Consider the following 18224-nt stretch of genomic DNA (forward strand, 5'->3'; position numbering starts at 1 on the left):
GACCTCTCTCTGGGCCTCCATGCAGGACTTCCCTGACATATGTCTGCCCACAGCAGCTTTCCTTAGTTGTGGAGAGAAACTCCGAAACCCCTTTCTTACATCCTTGACTGTAAGGGCAGAACCATGTGGCCGAAGCTGCCAAGTTCTTCTTGCTGAGGTGGAACTTGGCCCCTTGCTCAAATACATTCTTGTCACTTTCTGTTTTTTGATGTTTTCTGTCACTGCTTAAGCTTCTCTTTAATTCCTTTTCACAAGTTGGAAGCCTAGCTGGGTGAGGTCTTGCCCTGAGGCCATTACTCCTTTTATTCTATTTAGTACCACCCTTTCCTTTAAACTTTTATCTCCTTGAACACTGCTGGACTTAACTCCAGCACATCCTGGTGCCCCCTTTCTCCTCCAGCTGTTTGCTTTGTATTTTTCTGTACTTGTTTTTATTGTAGATCTGCATGAGGATGGTCACTAATAACTGCATGACAGAATCCATACTAAGTGGCCTTGGAACCTCCTCTGCCAGTGTTATTAATCTAAAACTCTTCAACGTAGCCTCAGGCAGATTTTTCAGAAAGGGCAGAAAGCAGTCTCATTCTCCAAAATACCACTTGTCTGTAGGCCACATGAAACTTCATGAGCTGGGCCCCCACAGTTCAAATTGTCACCAGCACTGTCTTCCGTGCCCCTGGTTGCAGGGCCCATTAAGTCCCAATTTAAGACATTACACTGTTTTCCTAATACAAAGTCCTGAAGTCCACATTTTACCAATGAGCATCATGGTCAAGCCTGTCATAGCAATACCCTGATCCCTTGTACCGTAAAGAGACACCATGACCATGGCAACTCATCCAAATGATGAGCTTATGGGGTGCATTCATATTCAAATCACCACAGCATCTGTAGCTCAGTTGCAAGTGGTATGCTTCTGAGGTTTTCTAGAGCAAGATGTCATTCCTACAGGGAGGAGAGCTTGGATGCTCTTTAGCATATCTGTGAACTTCCAGCACAGTGCCCTGGCCAGCTCCAGATGCTTTGTACTTTCTGGGAACACAAGATCAGAGTTAAGAGGAGAGAGGTCATGTCTGATGCCATGCTCATTCCAGATCTTCCTTAGTAAGTGACTGAATCTCAACATTATAATATTACAAATACAAGTACACATCTGGGAGAGGGACACCTTGGCAAAAGTCTATTTTATTTTCTTCTCAAAATAGTAGGAAGAATTACACACTGAGAGTAGGTAATGAGTTACGCACTGAGAATAGGCAATGGCATTTGTGTGCCAAGTGCTTTAATCACTAAGTTGTCTCCCTAGCCCTGGGTTGAGATTTTAAAGCAGTTCCTATCTGTTTCTCTCTATTTGACCTTTCCTTTTGAAATATACAATGTCACTAGTATCTGCCAAAATCATATAGCTGAAATTACCTACCAAGGAACCAAACAGAGAGCATCTGCATTACTTCCAAGCATAGTGTCAGTGGTCCAGCCCTGATCTTTCTGCAGTGATTCTGCTGAGCTGGAGCATATATGGTCAGTGCAAGGACAGACAACAACTGAAATACAGACAACAACTGAAATAACACTGTTCACATCATCAGGTCCAGCCAGATTTCTTCTATTCACAACAGGACAGTTTGCCTAGGGCACATGTCTCAACATTCAGATGTTGTCTTGTTGTATGCTGAAACTGTTAAACTGTCATCTGAGGCTATCTTTAAATACTGTAGGGTTAGATTTCTCTTTGCTAGTATGGTTTTATACATTAAGCAGATGGTGCTTTAAAAAACACAGTGTGTTTATAAAATCAATCACACATGTTGCTATTCCTATTCTCAGTGGAAGGAGTGCTGGAACAACTCTACTGAGTGGGCAGAAGTGCACATTTTTGCTTTTGCATTTTCTAATGAATGACACAAACTGAAGAAAAAATAAGTAAAAAAATAATTTAATCATTTAAAGCTTTTAGTAACTTAGAATGTAGCAATGAATCCGTGTTAGCAGCTTTTTAGGGGCAAGTAGTTTTCTGATTAATTTTAAAGACACATGATTTTCAGAGTTTCTAACTTGCAAGTGTCTTTTGGGATTAATTTATATACAGTGATCTGGTAAAGTGCTTAGCTCTTAAGTGTCAAAATAACTAATTTTCTAAATTTATCTTAGCTTTAACCTTTTAGGGTTTTGCTTGCCAGCAGGTGATTGCTTACTGGGAACACTCTCAGCTGATTCCTGTCTAGGAGGTCCTGTCTGCAGCACTGTCCACAGGAGACCAGCAGCGTTGTTGTCATGACGTCTCATAAAGCTGGTGGACGTGAAGCAGAGCTCCTATTTTGTGGACAATTTTTTCTTGATTGAAATGACCAATCAATTGTCTTGAAAGAAATGATCTTTGTGAATGAAATGTGAATTAAGTCCATTTTGACTGTTGTCTAAAACATTTGAGAACAAGTCACAAGTTAGAGACCTGCTGTTTGGAGCATTTCACTCCTCCACTCCTTTTTGTTTGCAACAGTGGAATCAGCATTAGATAATTCCCCTTCATTTTCAGTGTTTTCAGAGTTATCAAATGAAGTCTAGGGAGTGGCGTCTTCCGTCTTTTCTACCTAGTTAATTTCTTGGTTGTATGAGTTTCCACAATTACATCTGATTTATTCATTTATTCATTTACTTGTTTCTCTACTTGAACATGTTGTGCTGGGTTCATCCCTGTAAAAACACACATTTCCCAAACTCTCCCTTGTCCCAGAATCAGGCCAGTGCTGTAAAGTACTGCCTTACTATACTTTGGAATCTTTGATGGTAATGGAATGGTCTGGAATCACATGACTTGGAAACTTGCCACATTGCTTTTGAATCCTGGGCATATAGTAGGCGGTTGAGTCTTTAAATCTGTTACTTAGTATTAGTAACTGTAAACTCCAGCAGCCAGTGTGACTGGTGACTGCTGTGCTGGGCTATCTAGCTAAGAAAACCTCCAGGCTGCTTCATTCCTGTGTCTTTTACAAAAGCTAAATCAGATTGATGTAAAGGCCATAGTAAAATTTACTGGAGTGCTAAAAGGCTTGAAATTCCAAGAATAAATCATTAGTTTTATCACATGTAGTTAAAAAAAAAAAGGACCTAGGACATTTCCTCCTCAGAATTAGTACATCTGGCTCGATGAGATGTCTCACACGGTAAAGTGCTTGCGACAAAGTCTGACAACCTAAGTTTGTCTTCAGGACTCAGGTGGTGGGTGAGAACTGATTCCCAAGTACCTCTACTCCATGGCATAGGTCCCTGTCACACATATAAATAATGAATATAATAAAAGCTTGAATTTAGTACAACTGCAGGTTATGTTTAATATATAGAATAACCTGGGTTTCCATGTCTGTGTAGCCCTTTTCCCTCATTGGAGAAAATGGGCAGAGGGAAGCATCAGTGTCTCATTTTGCACAAAGCTTAAACTTATTTAAATCTGGTCAAATATGACCAGTGTCTGTCATCTGGGGCAACTGAGGTTAGGCTCGTTAGAAAGGTTATCAGTAAGGAAATAAGAACCTGGTCCTAAGTTTCCAAGAAAAAGACGAAGAAAAGTGGAAGATAGTACAGCTTGTTTAGACCTCTACCTTATAGTTTAAAGCAAATCTCTTGGGACATTTTGGTTTCTTATTTCTCCTATGCTTGATTATACCTTATATCAGTGGTTCTCAACCTTCCTGATGCTGTGACGCTTTAATACAGTTCCTCATGTTGTGGTGACCCCAACCACAAAATTATTTTTGTTGCTACATCATTACTGTAAGATTGCTACTGTTGTAAATCATAATGTAAATGTCTGTGTTTTCCGATGGTCTCAGGAAGCCCCCATCAAAGGGTCTTTTGACCCCGAAGGGGTTGCAACCTACAGGTTAAGAACCAATGCCTTTAAACATACAGTGATTAAAAGGTGGCTGGTAAATTTTTTTCAGAGTGAAATGAGCTCATAGTAAAATTGAAGATCTGCCTTGACTGGTTTTAAATTGGTTTTCAGCTTTTTAGAAATGTATACAACAGCCATTTAATATCACAGAGAAACACCAGAACGAATGCCTCATGCAGAAGCAGGACAGGATGGTGATTTGAAAAGTAGTACCAGTTAGAGAGTGTAACTGAGGGAGGATGTGATGACGCACACTTGTAATCCAAGACAAGTAAGAGGCTGGAAAGTTGCTAAGATCCAGCTTGCTCTGCATGATTGAGTTCCAGGCTGGTCAGAGCTACATAGCATAAAAGGACCTGTCTCAAAACAAAACCATGCATAGATATATACAGTATATGTGTACGTATATGTTTTGGTTTTACTGCTGTGAACAGACATCATGACTAAAGCAACTCTTATAAGGGCAACATTTAATTAGGACTGGCTTACAGGTTCAGAGGTTCAGCCCATTATCATCTAGGTAGGAGCATGGCAGCATCCAGGCAGACAGGGAGCAGGAGATGCTGAGTGGTCTACATCTTGTTCTGAAGGCAAACAGGAGAAAACTGGCTTCCAGGCAGCTAGGATGAGGGTCTTAAAACCCACCCCCACAGTGACACACTTACTCCTACAAAGCCACACTTACTCCAACAAGGCCACACCTCTAAATAGTGCCACTCCCTGGGCCAAGCATATACAAACCATGACAGTATATTTGTATATATACACATTTTTATATACTACATATGTGTAATAGCAATATAGTGTATAATATGTACTCCTGAGTGTGTGTGTGTGTGAGAGAGAGAGAGAGAGAGAGAGAGAGAGAGAGAGAGAAGACAAAATAAGATGATGTTAGCTCTTGATTCAATTTACTGAAAAAATGGTGCTCTCAAGTCAGTCTGTTCCACCGTTCTCCTGGGCTCTCACCAGAGTTCTGCCATTTTCCTCTTGATGGCCCAGAAGCAGTGCTACTCCCAGAATAACGTGGCAAACACAGCTCTGGTCCTCATCTCTTTTCTCAAATAAACATAAAGTAAAAGAACCCAAGCACATTATCCTTTTGAAATCAGTGGGATGAAAATGAGCATTTCTGCTCTTCTGTAGCAGTTTGCAACTCTTTAAAGGCTAATTATAATTTAAACCCCAGGAAGTCATCTTGCTGCAGAAACTATTCTAAATCTCAGGAGCTATGGCACAGGCCTCTTGTCATACATTATGTTCCCACCAGTATCAGTCATAACCGAAATGCACATCCCTGTGGTTGGAACAGCTAGCTAGCTAGCTGATGGCTGGGAACTCTCTTGTCCTGGCCACAGAGTGTGTGTGCCCACCAGTGTGGGCAAATGATGTACTTAGCTGTGTGTATGTCTGCCTTCTTAGTAGCTGCTTAAAAACTAAAGGATCGATGCTAGATTTATCTGCAAGCAAGAACCTGCAGTTGTGTTACAATGAAAACGCATTTCATATTGAAATGTTGGCTGTTCCAGCATGTCATTTTCTAAGAAAAGTAACAGTTTCAAACTGTAAAGGTGAATTAAGTTGATTAATGTGTTAACTTGGGATTTTTATCAAGTGTAACAGTAGTACCTCAGCCTGTCCCCAGAAACTCCTTGTATGCTTCCACGTAAGAGGATGTGTATTTTAGTCCCCTACATTTTTTCTGCGTTTTGTGCATTTTCTTATTTTGCAGTATTCACTTGTCTGCATGGTTAGCTTTGTCTCTCTGCAGACTTGGTTTCCCCTTTGTAATCAGCCTCTCAGATGATTGTTCATTTGAAGTGATTAGTTTTCCAGCAAGTTGCTGTTCGCGGATAACTAGTTCATGAAGGTCTGCAGACACTAGGGTGCGTTTTGGGTTTTTTGTTTGTTTGTTTGGTTTTGGTTTTGGGTTTTTATCCTTACTTTTATGTTTTTAGAGACAAGATGGCCATGTAGCCCAGTCTAGTCTCAAACTCATGATCTCCCTGCCTGATCCTGCTAAGTGCTGGGATTGCACAATTGTCTTATCATTTCATTTGTTGTCATTGGCAGGTGGAACTAAGGGAATACAGATCTCCTATTCTGAATTCATTTTCTAGATAGACTACAGTTGATGTAGACAAGAAATACCAGTATGAGAAATTCTGAATGACTCCAGTTCACATGCCGCCCTCCAGTGTACTCAGGCAGTCTATTGAGGGTGATTTGTCATCCTTTTGTAATCTAGATGTGTTACTTGTTTGGAAACTTAAGCAGTTTAAAGTGTCATGTGATGCATACATGTTGCTAGAACACTGACAGTTGATGGAGAGTGTGTGCCAGACTCAGAAGGGTTGGGGCTGTGTCTGTTTTCTTACCCCTCTACATGGTCTATCACAATATTCAATTAGGCTCTCAAACAAATCATTGTTGAATACCCAACTGCCTACTTTTGGCAATTTGTTGTAAAACTGCTTCCTAATGAAGTACAGGACTTAAAGGATTTAAATAACTATTTTGTTTTTGGTAGGCTCTTTGATTTGTAAAGGACAAAAAAGACTAAAGTTACCCACTACCAAGGGGAGAGAGGAAGGAAAAGAATGAATTTCAATGACCATGCTTCAGCTCTCCTTTTTCCAGGAATCCATAGCAACGCCTCGGGCTTCTCTGTTGACACCCATCCTGGGCTTTCCTTTTGTTTCCTCTCGCCTCTGCATTTGAGCAGCATTTTGTTTCTCTTGGCTCTGTGATTGCATCATGTTCACATAACTACTGTATAGTCCTGAGAAATTATTAATGTGCGCTAATTAGTCTAACTTGGTTTGGACAGAACTTATATACCTAGGAATCCATGGGTATACCGGTGAGTAGCCAATCCTTTCCATGGGCTACCCAATCAGCTTCTGGTTTGATTGTTGGGGTCTTAGCATAGGCTGTAGCCAAGAGACTGGATCATAGAGAGAAGACTTTGTCACTTTCAGATAAGGAACCACCTGAGTTACTTTCTTACCTTAGAAGTTTCCTCAGAGCTAGAGAAAGGACCCAAAGAGCTGAAGGGGTGTGCAGCCCCATAGGAGGAACAATAATATGAACCAACCAGAACCCCCAGAGCTCCCAGGGACTAAAACACCAACCAAAGAATACACATGGAGGGACTCAAGGCTCCAGCTGCACATGTAGCAGAGGATGGCCTTGTGGGACATCAGTGAGAGGAGGAGCCCTTGGTCTTGTGAAGGCTCGATGCCCCAGTATAGGGGAATGCCAGGGCAGGGAAGCAGGAGTGAGTGGGTTAGTGGGCAGGGGGAGGAGGGATGGGATAGGGGGATTTTTGGAGGGAAAATGAGGAAAGGGGATAAAATATGAAATGTAAATAAAGAAAATATCTAATAATAATAAAGAAGTTTCCTCAGGAGATTTTGAGGCACCTGAAGCTTTTAAACCAAGCTTTTCTAGTAGCCACAAGGTCTCTAATATTTTTCTGATTATTTTATTATATAATATCCTTAATATTCCTATTGAGTCTGTAACCATGCTGCTGTCCATAGTGTTATCTTGTGGTATCAGAGGACTGATTCTTAACTCAGAGTGTTACTTTTATCTGAGAAAATCAAGTGGCCATTTTCCTGCATCTCTTTTCCTGGCTAAGGAGTTCAAGGGGCCTGTTTGGTCTATTTCTGACCTAACCTCACCCATGGAGAAGGAAGCAATCTCATTAACAATTTCATAATTTATATAGAGAGACAGTATGAACAAAAATATTAGTATTCCTCAACAATGTCCTACTGTAGCAGTGTACCAACAGCTATGAATTGATTGTGAAGGTTAAGGGCTTTTCCTCATGTAAAGTGTGAGCTAAGGCCCTGCGGTAAATGATAACTGAGTCTCCCCCGGCAATGAGGTAGAGGCCTGTCCCTTTAGCTCACATAAACACAACTGGTGCTGCTCTGGGTTTTCTTTGATCTGAACCCCAGACTTCTTTGAGTTTTACATAATTATATTGACTTATTTATTTTAGTACGTTGGCTGAAAATATCTACCAATTTAAATTTTCTTGGTAAGTCATCTTAATACATTGAACTTTTCTTTTACAAACAGGACAAAAGAATCCGAGTGTCTCAACCCCTGACAAGAGGACCAAGTGCCTTTATTCCAGAGAAGGAAGTATGTTCATTTGTTTTTAATACATTGTCTAGTCAAAAACTAACTCTAAAGCTGCATCTATTTTTCCATTTAAAAGTAGATGTGCTTTGCTCTTTAGTGTGTTGTTAGTCATGTCAGAAAAACACAGAGTTGTTTTTTCAGATTCATTAAGACAGTCTAAAGGTTTTTAAGGTTCAAAGAGACCAGCATTTCACAGTACTTAAATCACATAATTGGGATAAACAGTGTTTTGAAGTAAAACATGAGTTTGCAACTACACCTTTAAAGGACAGTAGACAGACAGTGCTTTCATTACTGGTAGTTACTCTTCTCATTTACACATTAGATTGACAGGATCCCACAAACGCTCCAACACAACAATTGTGCATCTTTGGTAAGGATTTGGTAACAAGATGTTAACTGTCAGGTATGAAGGTTGTCAGTGGCACAGTAAGGTTTTTGCTTGCTTTGTTGGTGTATATCTTGAGGTATGGGGTCTGTATGCATTCCTAGATGCCCCTTAGCTGTCACCAGGCTGAGGACTATTGTTAAGGACATACTTGTCTGCTTAAGGAGTGCCTGGGACACACGGATGCAGTTGTCTCATAGGTGTGCTCTCTGTGTGTGCACAAACATTTTTATCTTAAATAACTAGGAGCCTTGCTTCACTTTCCTGTCCCTGATTTAGTGGCCTTCGCATTGAACCAGAACTCAAGTGAAAGTGGTGTGTGTCCAGCGGTCAGATGTGGCAGTGTAGTGTACAAGAGGCACTATACTATATTGCACGTGCCTCTTTGCCTTGTGGCTCAGGGTTGCACTTGCAGGTTTATGGCCTAACATATGAGGGGCCTCCTGAGTCATTTTTGTAGCATTTATCTGAAGATAATCTAATTTTTTAGGATCTAATGCAGCATATGAATCTAGTAACGTTTTGTGAAAGTCTTGTGAGAACTAAGAAACATCTGGAAAAAAACAAATCAAACATAGGAAAGAACTCTAGCCCTAATTATATTTGGGCCTGGATCCTTGTTGTTTTTTACCTATCAGCTCAGTCCCCGTGGTTGACAGAACAGGGAGATGGACCAAATGAAAGTCCCCAGAGTCCGATAATGAACTGAGGTGAAGTTTCCTTTTGTGTTTATCCCAGGATAACTAGCATTTCTCACTTTCAGATACACTCCATTTAAGATTAAGTCTTTCTACATAAACAGTTCCTTTGTATAATTTGTACTTCCCTGGGGTAACAGGAACTAGGAAGCCAGCTCTGAGGAGTTTCCCAACGACAGTGTCAGTCTTTAAAGGACCAAACCTTTGGACTTCATGAGATCTGTCAAAACCAGTTTGCTATTAACTAGATGTACCAAGTTGAGCTAAATCCAGTATCTGCTTCCTTATCTCTGAGCTGAGGGGCATGTTCATCCTCCACCCCGAAGTAAACTCTAAAGTGCAAGGGAGACAGAAGCCAGCGATGGGGCCATGCTTCCTGTCCATCCATTCCCGCAGAGCTGGCTCTTGCTTCCCACAGGTGTTAACAGTGTCCTCACACCGACCCACCAACTGTGATGCCAAGCTGGCATGGTGTATAAGGCTACATGTTGTTTTTTCTATTTTGAGAACATTCTTTGGTCCCTAGATGAAGGATGTAAGTCCAGTTTTCATGCCTTATTTTTAGTAATTACTATGGTAGGCTTAAACTTGCAACAGTGGGATCTTGTGTCATTATTAATTTTCATCACAAGTCATCATATATTCCTGTATCTCTAAAGAGATTTCATAAAACTTTCTTAAAATGTTGACTAGCAAAAACAACAAAGAATCAGATATTTGTCAAAAATAATGCAATTAATGTTGTCATTTGATGAGAGTGGCCTGCTAATGCACGTGACCCAGTGCTGCCGGATTCTCCTCACTACACACTTGTGTGACAATGGCCAGGCAAGCCAGCTCTGAAGTCTGCATGCTCGCTACAAAGACAGATGGAGGCTTCTTTCCTCGGCTTCATAGCTGCGTGTTTAATGTTTGATAACTTAACATTTGTTGTTTAATAAATTGTGGTACCAAAGCCAAAACTGAATGGTACTTTCTCTTTTTAAATGTCTGCTTCTAGTATGAGCAACTGCATAATTGCAGTATCTGTTAGCATCAAATGAATATGTATTTCTTCAGTACAGGCAGAGTCCATGTAAACCAAAGCTGTCTTACATCACAGTGTTCACTGCATTCTTTGCTTCTTGGTTGTAAGGTTGTCCAAGCAAATACGGCGGATGAACGAACAAACTTTCTTGTGGAAGAGTACTCTACGTCCGGTCGCCTGGACAACATCACCCAGGTGATGAGCTTGCACGCTCAGTACCTGGAATCTTTCTTACGGAGCCAGTTCTACATGCTGCGTATGGATGGCCCCCTTCCCCTCCCAGACAGGCACTACATTGCCATCATGGTAGGTGCTTACTTCCCATTATTCCCTGCTGTCATGAGCTAGCTTCCACATATTCTGTGTCCCTTCTAAGGTGTGTCTTTAGGAGAGGGTCTGAGTAAGGATGTGAGTTAGAGATGTATGTGTTTTGTGGAGTGTGTGTGTGTGTATATATATATATATATATATATATATATATATATATATGAGAATGTATATATATATATATATATATATATATATATATATATGAGAATGTATAGGGTGTTTGTGTGGGTATGTGTGAGGTGAGTATGCATATACGCTTGTGTGTATGTGTGTGCATGTTTGTGCATATGTGTGTGAATGTGCATATGTATAGAGAGATGTTATGTGTGCATATATATACATATTAGTATATATACATATATATGTATAAGTGAGTGTGTGCATGTGTGTAAAGCTGAGTGTAGTTACAGGAGGCATGAGTAAAGAAACCTCTGGTATCCCATGGGTACATTCAGAGTGCTTTAAGCCACTTCATATGCTGAGTGTCTCTCCTTTAACCTCCAAAAGAATCAATTTTTCATACTAAGTTTTTTTGATTAAAGATGGCTATTGAGTCCAGAATAATCCCCAACCAGTTTTGCTGTTGTTCTTAGGATCTTCTTCTGCATAAGCTACTCGTGACATCTTCTTAGTCATCTTATCCATGAAGGCAGTCCCTGGTGTGGGGTAGAAGAAAAATACCAGTTGTCATTAGTGACAGATCTTCACGAGAGAAGAGCTACTGAGTAGATCACAGTACTGTGAGTGTAGCTCTTGTTACAGGGTGGCTAATTAGTCAGAGTTAGCTGCAAGTAGAGGGCTAGAGAGCAGGCTGTGATGGAGGTGCTAGAGCTGAGCTCTGCTCTACTTAGACAGCTACTGGGGAAGAGGATGAGGGCAGGAGCCCTTGGGGCTGAGTGTTTGGAGATGTAAAGATGGCAGCCTGGCTGCCCAAGCCAGTAGAGCTGCTCTGGACTCAGCCCAAGTTGTGATGTGCACTTGATGAATACAGTGTTTTTAGCAGGCATTTTCAATGACAGGCTGAAAGCAGATGGGGAGTGCTTGCTCACTGAGACAGAGCACTGAGAAAGAGATTTGAAAGAATAAAACTGGATTATTTTACAGAAAGTAGCTAGCCACAGAAGAGAGGGCAAACGTTCTTAACATGATGGTCCCATTGACAGCACCCAGATGACGTTGACTTCATAAGGAAGGATCAGTGATGTCCATGTCTGAGCAGGTCTCTGATGTCAGCTGTGGCTCCTTCATAAGCATGGGTTCTGAATTGTTAGGATACACATTACTAAGGAGCTCCTGTATTTTAAATAGAACATACTGTATCTTCTCCAGAGCGGACTAATGTGGTGCCTGTGTATTCCCTAAACATAGTGAGGCTAGTTCCAGATCTATGTAGACAAACTCAAGAGGAGTCATTGGGTAAGTATGGTAAGTATTTGTCTTTAAAACTGCAAGTCAGTCTCTTGTATCGACTGAGGTTTCCCTAACAATCTGGTAAACATTTTTGAAGAAGGAGAATCTTGTGAGAAAGGAAGTACTGATTACCCATTTGAGGAAAGACCTGCTCATGACTGTTCTCAGGAGTCTTGTTTCTGTGTTTCAGGCTGCAGCCAGACACCAGTGTTCCTACCTAATAAACATGCATGTGGATGAATTTTTAAAGACCGGAGGGATCGCTGAGTGGCTGAATGGCTTGGAATATGTACCACAAAGACTGAGAAATCTTAATGAAATTAACAAGCTGCTGGCACACCGGCCCTGGCTGATCACAAAAGAGCACATTCAGGTACCGGGGATGTCTACACAGGTTCTGAGGGGTAGCTTGAAGCTTGAGAGTTTGTGGGGTTCTGTTTTGTATAATATTTTTAATTTTTATTCTTGAGATTATAATTTCAACCTTCCTCCCTTCCCCCTATCCGTCTGAACCTTCCAATATACCTCCTTCCTTTCTTTCAAATTCATAACCTCTTTTTTCATTAATTGTTATATGCACATATATATGAATATGAGTATATATGTACATATATACTCAATTTTAAATACCTATGTATAGAAACTTGAAAAATAAGAGATGCTATATTACATTTACAAAAGATAATTAGAAAATTGGTGGGTCTCATTTAAGTGCAAATGAAACCTCACCCTCTACAAGGAGTCACTCATTGGCCTGAACTTGTGCTGTGAGGATACTTGGTATCAAGGAGTGGATAGATCAAGTCTACTAGCATCATGGATGCCTGGCTTCTGGCTACTATTGTCAGTAATATGTGCCCTTTAGTTTTAAATTCCATAATGTGTTCTAAGTCCTTTGCTAGTTTTAACATTTCATAATTTAAGATTCATAAAGAGATGGTTTTACAAATAAAAAATGATTTCCAGCTAGTATGGGAATTACTAGTCAGATTAAAAATAGAGCTGTGAATATGACCTTTGACCCTTTGACCCTTTGCCAGGTGTTCCTTTCAGAGGCCAGGGCTGTCCAGCCATGCTCAGTAGCCCCTCTATTCAGCAGGAGCTTTCGTCTCTATGTCAGACACGTAGTTACTTATAAATGCATATGTATTGTGTTAATACATAGAAATGCCCTTTAAAAATTACCTTAGTGCACCACATATTTTACCCAGTTTCTAACCAAGCAGCTTGTGTCTTTTTTGTTTGTTTGTTTGTTTGTTTGTTTAAACATTAGATATTGATGACTTTGAACTGTGAAGCACAGCACTGTTATAGGTCTGTGTTATGATTCCATGGTGTGTTAGTTGATAATTATTCTTATATCATATCATAATTATTTGTACCAGAATCTTTGGTGAGCTGGAAAGATTAAAACCTAGTCTTGAGTATGCTTGGATTTCAGGGGTAGAGAGACATAAGAGGATATAGTGTGGTCATGTGCTTGGGTTTCAGGGGCAGAGAGACATAAGAGGATACAGTGCGGCCACCCATGAGTTGTGGATAAGCAGCCTAGGATCACAGTGTTGGTTTGGAGGGCTCTTTTGTATGTTTGGTTTGGGCTTCTTTGTTTGTTTTTCAAGATAGTTTCTCTGTGTAGTCCTAGCTGGCCCAGAACTCACTATGTAGACTAGGCTGGCCTCGAAGTCAGAGAACCACCTGTGTGAACCAGCCTCCCTAGTGCTGAGATTAAAGGGATGTGCTACCACTGCCTTGGTGCACTGGGCATGCGATTGCAAGTGTTTGCAGGGGCCAGGGAGGCACAGTGGGTATATGAAGTTTTCTTTTAAAATTGCTGTTTGAGCTAGGACTAAGAATAAGGAGAAGTTTTCAAAATGAGATGAGCTGTTTCCTGTCACAGAGCAGTTTCATAGAGAAGAGCTGCAGTCATATGTGTTGAAACAGTAACTATCAACTACAGGAAACCAAAGTGTAGGGATATATGGATGGTGATTGGTGGGATCTGAAAAGAATCAGATTATCTGGTATAAGCCAGAAAAGGCTCCATTACAGAACCTGTATTTTACCTTTAGAAAGCCATGATCTACTAAGTTATGCTACCCCACAGAAGACATGAAATAAGCTCCAAAGCATTTGCATTCTTTTTAAGGTTCTGTATTTGTATATTTTATTAGCATTATACTACATCTGTATATTGTGTCTAAATTTTATTTAATAAGTGTCTTTATGAACACATGCTGTAGACTTGGGCCCAACTGTTACTGTTGGAAGTACATATGGTGTAAGATGGCTTGTGCCAAGTCTTACTATGAGTATATTTCATCACACAGGGTAGATTGATTACAAATGGTGCCGACCAGCAGGACAGTCAGAGCATGGAACTGAAAACTGATCTCTGTGTACACTTTAGGATTGGGAGACCAAGAAGGGAATAAGGATGGTGACAAATGGGTTTGTTCTTCTGGCATGAGTGTCTCGGAAAACAGGGTTATGACTTAAACATGATGGTGCCAGTTACCAAGGGGTAAGGTGTTTCACTCAGGATGAAAAGGAGAGTCAACATTCAACTGGGAAGGCAGGCACAATGGCACTCTTTCTTAATTCCAGCACTTGGAAATGGAGTTGGGAGGGCTAGCAGTTCAAAGTCCTTCTTGACTACATTACAAGGCAGGCCAGCCTGAGCCTAAGAAGAGATGGAGTGAGGGATAGGAGAGAGGAAGGAAATCAGGCAGTACAAATTAGCAAAAGTCAAGTTGAAAGAACAAATCATCCGCCCAGGTCTTCAGACTGTCTGAGGAAAGAGGACAGCGCAGGATAGGACCAGCCCGCATGTCAACGGCAATGGTGATGATGAAGACCCACTTAAGCATTTAAAGGAAGCTATAGCATGCAGAGGCTCCTTATTGTAACAGATACCTGCAGAGGGGTTGGGGTGGAGCCAGGGATGAACAATTCGACATCAGTTCAGAAATGAGGCAGAGTTCTTAGTACAGGGGACGCCAGGGCAAGAAGGGGGAGTGGGAGGGGGAGGGTATGGGGGACTTTCGGGATAGCATTGGAAATGTAAATGAGGAAAATACCTAAATAAAAAAAATAAATTAAAAAAAAAAAGAAATGAGGCAGTTAGGTGCAGTGTACACTATGCCTGTGTTTTACAGTTAGTATAACAGTATATATAACCTCATAAAATATGAAAATGCCAAAGTAACAGATTTGAGCAGAGGAAAAGTATATGTCCACAACTGTGGTGTATGAAGATGATGAGTATTTTTTAAATAGAGAAAAGAACAGCATTACCCATGTGAATGAACACTGAACTGATGGTAGGAGTCTCTGAGGAATGTGTTCATGGAATTTACCCTTGGAAGTGACCCTGCAAAGAAACAGCTATGGGAGAAAGAATTTATTGTAAGCAATTCTAAGTTGCAGTTCATTAGTGATTGCTAGGAAGTCAAGACAGGCGCTTGAATGATTGCCACATCTACACCTCAGGAGCAGAGAGAGGGAGGATACGATACATACATACACGTGAACTTCTCAGCTGGCTTTGTTCTATGCTCGGCCCAAGTTTAAGATGCGTCTTCAGGTAGTCCAAGTAAGAAACCCTCTCTGTGGGTGCACACTGACATGCTGTAGACTTGACTTTAGAGACAGGGAAGTTCACAGACAAGACTGGGCATCACAAAGCATTGTTGTTTTTAATGTGCTTAGTTCCGGCTCTGTCATTCAGCTATAGGACAAATAAAATAGCATAGGAAAAAGTACACTGACATGTCCCAAGTTCTTATTCTGGGATATTGTCATAGTTTGTCCTGTAGCATGGGGAGGCAGCAGTCTCTACCAGAAGCAATCACAAAGCTACCCAGTTAAACTAGATTTTCACGTGACTGTGGGACAGTTTCCAAAATGCCTGAAGATGAATTGCTTTACTAGGAATTATCTAAGTCCCTTTCAGCTTTAATGTTTCTTGATTCTCTTAACATCTTATTAAAATAGTGTTTTAGAAGTGCAAGAATCATTGCATAATACAGTATTTGTTATAGCCAGTGCCACAGCATAATTATGGTGTGAGGCTTTGGTAGCTTGAACACTACATTATGTGATCAAAGGTCTATCTTTAATGGGTGAAGCATTTTCAAAAAATTTTAGTTTGCTATGCTTACAAGTGAACATGTGATACTATGACTTCCATGTTGACTTTGGCTCCTGTTCTCATTTCAGAAACTTGTCAAAACTGGAGAAAATAATTGGTCCCTGCCTGAGCTAGTGCACGCCGTGGTCCTCTTGGCTCACTATCACGCTTTGGCCAGCTTTGTTTTTGGTAGTGGCATCAATCCAGAGAGAGACCCAGGAATCGCCAATGGGTTCAGACTAATCTCTGTGAGCAGCTTCTGTGTGTGTGACCTGGCCAATGACAACAGCATCGAGAACACCTCCCTGGCGGGCAGCAACTTTGGGGTTGGTTTTCCGAACTGTTTCCCTAGAGAGAGCTCACTTGACAAGATAGGATGTGTGCTTGCAAAGTTCCTTTAGAACTGTCAAAGTTTCATCAATACCTAAAGTGCTGACTTGGTTTTTGTTTTTTGGGTTTTTTTTAATTCTAGGATGTTATTGTACAAAACCTTTGCCATCCATCCCTAACTTTTAAGTTGTTACTATCCTGGGATTCCTGGCACCCCACTTGTAGTCTCCGTGTGAACTTTAAAGACATTATAACCAGGGAGATGAGTTTTCTTTTTTAAATAGAGACACCATATTTATAGAGTTCATGTTCCCACTGATGGTGAAAAAATCATGCTGAAATTTATCGGCTGGATTTCTTTGAATTTCTTTCATGTTTCTTGGCACCTTAAGCAAAATGATATTGCTAGAAATAATAAAAAGAGGGCTGTAATGCCAGAGCCTTGAGCAGCAGATCTCAAAGGGGTGCATCCATCTGTGGGCTGCTGTGCATGCAGCTAAGGAGGCAGAAAGGAGAACATTTGAAACTGCTTCAATTTTCAGTAAATTACAACTTGCTATGTACCAAACACTAGAATTCTATGTTTTTACACACATACATATGTATATATACACACTTTATATTTATAACTGAAGCAGTCTAATACATCTGAAAATATTTGAGTATGTCATCTAATTGCTATGGAGTTAATAAAAATTCAGATTTTTCTTTTTTTTTTTTCTTTTTTTTTTTTTTTTTTTTGGTTTTTCCAGACAGGGTTTCTCTGTGTAGCCCTGACTGTCCTGGAACTCACTTTGTAGACCAGGCTGGCCTTGAACTCAGAAATCCGCCTGCCTCTGCCTCCGGAGTGCTGGGATTAAAGGTGTGTGCCACCATGCCCGGCTTCAGAATATTTTTAAAATAGCTTCAATAAAATGTAAATAACCTATGACCCAATTTGCTCATCAAACAGGTATAACCAAATCGTTGTATGATACTGACAACAATAAATTTTAGGATGTTACCACAATATAAAAAGCAACTCCATAGCTTCCCATCCCAGGTCCTCTTCCCTGTGCCTAGCCCCTGAGTCACTCACCTACTTTCTATCTCTGTCTTGTCCACCATAGCCATGTTTAAGATATGCCTGCCAGTTACAGTTCTACCATTTGATCAAAGTCTCATGAACTGTCCTCTGTTCATGCTCAGCGGCATTGCAGAGGGAGGGCTCCTGGGAGTATTTGTAGTGTCAGGCACCAACACTGTCTGCTGTTCCTCCAGATTGTGGATTCCCTAGGTGAGCTGGAAGCCTTAATGGAAAGGATGAAAAGGCTTCAGGAAGACAGGGAAGATGACGAGACCACTCGGGAAGAAATGACCACGCGTTTTGAGAAGGAAAAGAAAGAAAGTCTCTTTGTGGTCCCTGGAGAAACTTTACATGCGTTTCCTCACTCAGGTGTGTTTGTCCTTTCTCTTGGTTAGTTGTTCAGAGACATGAGACACCGCTTTTAGCATTTTCCATATAGACACATAAAGAGGAGTGTGCTCTTGCTTCACCAACAGTGGGGTCCATTCTCAGAAACCTGCAGTTGTGCAAACGCCATGCAGTGCCCCACAGAGACTGGGTGCTGTGGCTTCTGAACAGGAACGGTGTGTGGCCGTGGCCACAGCATGTGGCATGCTAGTGTGCAGTTACTTGCTGGATAAGTGCTGTGCATAGGTAGCAAATACATGAACCTGTAGCTCTGACTTTGTGTTGCATTATAGTATGTGCTGTGTGTCTGGCAGTGCACACTGTCCATCAGCTGTTGATACAAAAGTGAAATGCCTGAGACTGCTATGTGTTGGCCGGAGTGTCATAGGATTTCCTAGACCCAGGA

General features: G+C 40.9%; 1 protein-coding gene across 1 annotated transcript in view; it reads left to right on the forward strand.

The window, feature by feature from the left end:
* Sesn3 (sestrin 3) overlaps positions 1-18224 on the forward strand; it is a 56907-nt gene that overhangs the window by 21890 nt on the left and 16793 nt on the right. Inside the window, exons 2-6 of the mRNA XM_021172724.2 lie at positions 7988-8053; positions 10275-10472; positions 12097-12279; positions 16125-16361; positions 17626-17800. Coding sequence (XP_021028383.1) covers positions 7988-8053; positions 10275-10472; positions 12097-12279; positions 16125-16361; positions 17626-17800 — 859 coding nt within the window. The remainder of the gene's footprint in view (positions 1-7987; positions 8054-10274; positions 10473-12096; positions 12280-16124; positions 16362-17625; positions 17801-18224) is intronic.

This window comes from Mus caroli, unplaced genomic scaffold (genome assembly GCF_978045245.1).
Source record: "Mus caroli unplaced genomic scaffold, Mus_caroli_1 scaffold_11, whole genome shotgun sequence".
In the NCBI taxonomy this organism is placed as follows: Eukaryota; Metazoa; Chordata; class Mammalia; order Rodentia; family Muridae; genus Mus; species Mus caroli.